The sequence below is a fragment of the Magnolia sinica genome, chromosome 9, assembly GCF_029962835.1.
Source record: "Magnolia sinica isolate HGM2019 chromosome 9, MsV1, whole genome shotgun sequence".
Classification (NCBI taxonomy): Eukaryota; Viridiplantae; Streptophyta; class Magnoliopsida; order Magnoliales; family Magnoliaceae; genus Magnolia; species Magnolia sinica.
Window position 1 is genome coordinate 73489356 of NC_080581.1, and position 5201 is coordinate 73494556.

The 5201-nt window shown below is 47.0% G+C and overlaps 1 protein-coding gene across 1 annotated transcript; it reads right to left on the bottom strand.

The window, feature by feature from the left end:
• Window positions 1-3249: 3249 nt before the first annotated feature.
• Window positions 3250-4848, bottom strand: LOC131255680 (UDP-glycosyltransferase 89B2-like). The gene has a single exon (XM_058256470.1). The coding sequence runs from the start codon at window positions 4807-4809 to the stop codon at window positions 3364-3366; it is 1446 nt and encodes a 481-aa protein (XP_058112453.1). The 5' UTR covers window positions 4810-4848; the 3' UTR covers window positions 3250-3363.
• Between the last annotated feature and the right edge of the window lie 353 nt (window positions 4849-5201).

Here is a 5201-nt window from a genome sequence, read left to right on the forward strand (position 1 = left end):
ATATATTTCAGTCTTCCGCTTGCTTAATTACATTATCTCTGAAATATGATATGTTGTTTTAGTGTAATCCCACTCATGTTTAATGCACTAATATGGACAATATTTAAATATTAATATCTATGTTGCATAAGTGATGCGTTAGAACTCGGGAGTTGAGCTTTGCTCGACCCCCGATTTTCGGGGCGTTACACATACATTAGGTGGGCCCACTATCCAAATAGATGGACAATATGGATATAACACATAAATTAGGTGGGCCCATTGTCCAAACAGATGGAAAGCGTGTATCAGGTGAGCCATCACGGAACCCAATTTGAGATTCAAGCCAATCATCAGGTGGACCCCGATTCTCTAGAACCTAGCCCAATACATCAGGCCATCACGAAACCTGATCCTCCTACATCAATATTCGCCCACATAAAAAGTGTAAATGATCACAACTGTCCATTTAAATCTTCATCTGGATGACTGGATCTCCAACGGATTCAACATACAAGAAGAAGAAGAAGAAGATTAAGAAGAAAAAATAGATTTGACACTCACCTTGTCAGGATTGGGCCGCTCTGGTTCACTGGGCGAGATCGGGTGCGGGCAGCGTTCGGGCAGTCGTAGCCCGTAGGTGGTGTTGGTCTGGTGGATTGATGTTGCTCGTCGGGCGGGCGTGCGGCGAGCAACGGGTTGGGTGGGGTGGGGTAGAGAAAGAGAAGAAAGGGAAAGACGTAGACGTGCAGCTGTGCAGGTGGGGTGCGGGTAGACACACATGCACACCTTTGTACACGTGTCATGTGTGTCTAATCTGAATGGTCCATGTGATGTGGAATCCCATGAAACCTCAAGGGACAAATTTTCACCCTGATCTAAAATTTTGGTGGGCCATAGCAAAAATAAATGCAAATCAAGAGAGGAAACTATTTTCATTTTTCACAGCCCACCAAAGTTTTGGATCAAAGTAAAACTTGGGTCGCGAGGAGGGAGGGGTGGGGGGAGGTGAGCATTTCCATATATATATATATAATATTTAAATTATAAAATTTTATTTCTAATCGAGCCAAGGCAAGCTCGAGTTTGAGTTTCGGGTTGAGTTAAAATGGCCCATGGTTGAACTCAGCTCGAACTCAACTCGAGCTACAAGATTTAAGCTTGACTTGGCCCGACTTAGCCATTCAAGCTGAGCCAATCCGAACTAACTCGAGCCGAGTCAAGCGAGTTATTCGAGCTAGCTCAACTCGTGAAGAGACCTACCACTAGAGCTGGGCATCGGACCGAGTCGGACCGGATTCGGTCCAACCCGATCAGGTCCAAAATCCATATGGACGGATCCGAACCTGATTAGATCCGGCACCGAGTCCAGGCCATCGGAATTGAACAGATCTTATGCAAGTTTGGTCTAACCCGAACCGTCAAAGCGAGTCGATCGTGATCATATTTTTTAACGGTGAAAATCATTATCCTCGTGGCTATTTTCGGTGTGGTCCATTTGAGCTTTAGATATGATTCATTTTTTTAGCAAATGCTCTAAAATGAACATAAAAAATAGATAAATGGTATGGATATAATAAATACAACAATGTAGGGGTCATCTTGAACTCATTGGAGCCGTTCGTACAACTCAGAGCTCGAGGGTCGAGGCATTAAAAGTTGCAGCTGTAAAATAGCTGTGAACGGCGTCAGCGTCAAGTCCATCCATTGGCGAGCATGTTTTATGGTGGGTTTGATGATGGTGCATGTGTTATATCATGGTGCATGTGTTATATCAAAACCGTCCATCAATTTGGCGGGCATGTTTTAAGGCTTGAGATGAAAAATAAGATAGATCTAACTATTAAGTGGGCCACACTGGAAAAAGCAGTGAAGAGTGAACGTCTATCATTGAAACCCTTTTTGGGGTCACGGTCTGACGAAAGTTTTGGATGATTTCAAATTTATTTTTCCTCTTAATTAAGGTCTTGGTGACCTTATGAACAGATTAGATGGAAAATAAATGTTATGGTGGGCCCTACAAATTGTTTAGAGGTGAAAACCATTCAAAGTTGCTATTTGTGGTGTGGTCCAGGTGATCTTTGGATATGATCCATTTTTTTGGATAATGTTGTAAATTAATCTGTAAATATGTACGAACGGTGTAGATATAATAAATACATCACTATGGGGCCATATAACTTTGATCTCCTTTGAACCATTCGTACAACTCGCATCTCGAGGAACACTGTCTTGGCATGACACGTACTACGCCAGAGCAAGCCAGCTACATAGCTGCTGTGTATGGTACACTGGCAAATCCTTTTGCTAATGTACACAACAAATTCTATTGGGGCCCACCTTGAATTCATGTAATTTATCCACGCCGTCCATTCATTTTTGCAGATCATTTTAGTGGTTGAACCCAAAATTGATGTGAATGGATCGGTTTTCGGGTCGGGTCGGGTCGGATCAGGGCCAATCCGAACTCGACCCAAAAAGTTTTGGATCTGGATGAGGCTACCCGATCCGCACCGATCCAGACCGTCGGTTCGGTTCTGATTGGGTCGGATCGGGTCTGATCAGGTCGGATTCACCGGATCGGGTTTGTTTTGCCCAGCTCTACCTACCACTAACCATTGGCTAATGACAGGGTGAGTAGCCAATTTGCGTCCTTGCTCCAGTTTTGAATCACGGTAATATTTGTGTTGTCAGTTCATCCCAATAGAAATGACCTTGTAACATCCCAGTGGGAATAACCTTATGAACGACCTTATACATCCCAGTAGGAATAACTTATGAATGGTATAGATGGCATTTAAACATCACTTTTGACTCAGGGAGATTTTAACGGTGGAAATTTCTCTAACCACCTTTTCCTTTAGTGAGGCCTACTTTAGTCTTGAATCCTTCTAAAATTTGGTCTAAAGTCCTAAAATGAGGTTACAAAACGGTTGGACGGGGTAGATTTCTCACAAACATCACTGTGGGCCCCACCTAGGTTTTAAGTACAGGAGAGTTATCAGCCTACATTAATGTTTGAACAATCCTAACCTCTCATTAGGAGACACCTTTCTTTTAAAATAGCATCCCACCATTGGATATTTTTGATACTTAGCCGTCCAATCAATTTCCACCGATCCCACATTTAAATAATCAAATAAACATAATTTTTAGCTAGGAAACATCTAAACTAAGAGTCATAGTTTGGACTGTTTAATTGGATTACTCATGTTCCAAATTTAGAATCTCTAAGTGCATGTGTATCATCATTCACACTTGGTCAGAGTGTAAAAAAGAAGACAGGTGCCGTTACGGTATTTTGATAGATACACCCTTTCTCTTTTAATTTCAGTGATCCAGTAGTACATAGTTGTAAAACTAGACTCCAAATAAACAGATTTTCTAAGTCTTCTTCTCATCAGTAGGCCTGACACTGAGTTCACTCAACTCGGTTACCAACTCATCCAAGTACTTGTAAGAACTCCCACCTTCTCTAACCGCACCCTCAGCTGCCCGACTCAGCTCCTTGGCTCGGGTCCTCTGAGTCCAGCTCGAACTCACTGACTCAGTCACGGTGCGAGCCAACTGGATCGAGTCAGGCACTGACTCGGCCCCCTCGCAGACCCGGCTCGCGACGCCCAATTGGTCCACGAGCAGGCTCGCGTTTATGAACTGGTCCGCGGTCATGGGCCACGTCAGCATCGGCACGCCCGCGACGATCGCCTCCAGCACCGAGTTCCACCCGCAGTGAGTCAAAAACGACCCGATAGACCGGTGACCCAGTATCGCCACCTGCGGGGCCCACCCTCGAATCACGAGCCCCCTCCCCGCCACGCGTCCTTCAAAACCGGCGGGGACCACACCATACTCCCCCGCCGCATGACCGCCCGTGGACTCCTTGACGGACCACACGAATCGGGCCCCACTCGCATCCAAGCCGTCCGCTAGCGCCTCCATCTGGCGCCGAGACAGCACGACCTGGCTCCCGAAACACACATAAACCACCGATCCTTCCGTACACTCATCAAGCCAGCTCATCACATCGCCAGCTGGCACCGAGCTAGCCCCTCCACGTTCCGTGTGGCCTACCTCGCCAGAAGGCAGCAGGGGCCCCACCGCCCACACGTGCGCGGGCTCCATATCCTTCCGCACGTGCTCCAAATACTCGCCTTCCAACTCACTGAACGAGTTGAAAACGATTCCCCAACTCACCTGATTCGCACGCATCCCCTCTTTTATGAATTCCGAAACTGGGTCTCCCTCCTTGTAATACCTATAAATAGGTGATAGCTGATTCCAGGGGTATTTCGGGGAATGAGGGATGTGAGGGAAGGATAAAGAGGCGTCCACGTCAGCTGGATCTGGTAACTTGGGCATGGTGCGCCAGAGGGAGTTAAGGGTCGCGAATGGAAGAGCGCCAGACGTCGCGAAGACGACACGTGGGATTCCGAGCTGGCAGGCGAGGCTGTGGGTCCACCCGAGGAAGAAATCGGAGATGATGGCGGTGGGTGGGGAAGGGTGGGATTGGAACCATTGGAGGATAGGATAGTGGAGTGCGCCCAGGGCGTGTAGCATAGAGAAGGCGGCGTTTGTTTCGCGGGGGAGGTCCTTGACGTTCTCTACGCCGGGGGGAAGGGAGGGGTATTTTGGGAAAGGGAGGACTAAAGTTTGGATGGAAGGGCATTTGGAGAGGAGTTGATTAAGGATGGGGAGATTCTTGGGTGTGACGAGGATTGTGATGGATAGGCCACGGACGGCTAGATGGTAGCTTAGGTCGAGGATGGGTATTATGTGCCCCTGCGCAGGGAATGGGAATACCAGGATATGTGCGCCGCTGGTGTTCGACATCTTTCAGTTCCTCTCTTCTCTCCAGTCTCCAGAAGATTTAAGAAAGTAGAGGAGCTCGTTTTGCGTCTGTCGCGATTAATTATGCACTGTGTTTCGCATCCTCGTGGGCCCTACTTATGAAATATTCAAATTATTTGAACGGTTGTGTCCTGCTCCCGCCAGGACAGATGACCGTCCAGGCAGATCTGTGGAGTGGCCCACCGTAATGTATCTGCTTATCCATGCCGTCCATCCCTTTTGTCGAATCATTTTAAAGTATAGGCATAAGAAAGAGGAGATCCAACGCTCAAGTGGACCACACCACAGATGACTCTTGAATTTAATGCAACCCAAGTTCCTAATTTGGTGTAGTCCACTTGAGCGTTGGATCTGCCTCGTTTTTGAGCTTGCAG

What these genes read in the sequence shown, in the direction of transcription:
- LOC131255680 (XM_058256470.1), bottom strand. Translation starts at nt 4,809, where the DNA reads ATGTCGAACACCAGCGGCGCACATATCCTGGTATTCCCATTCCCTGCG.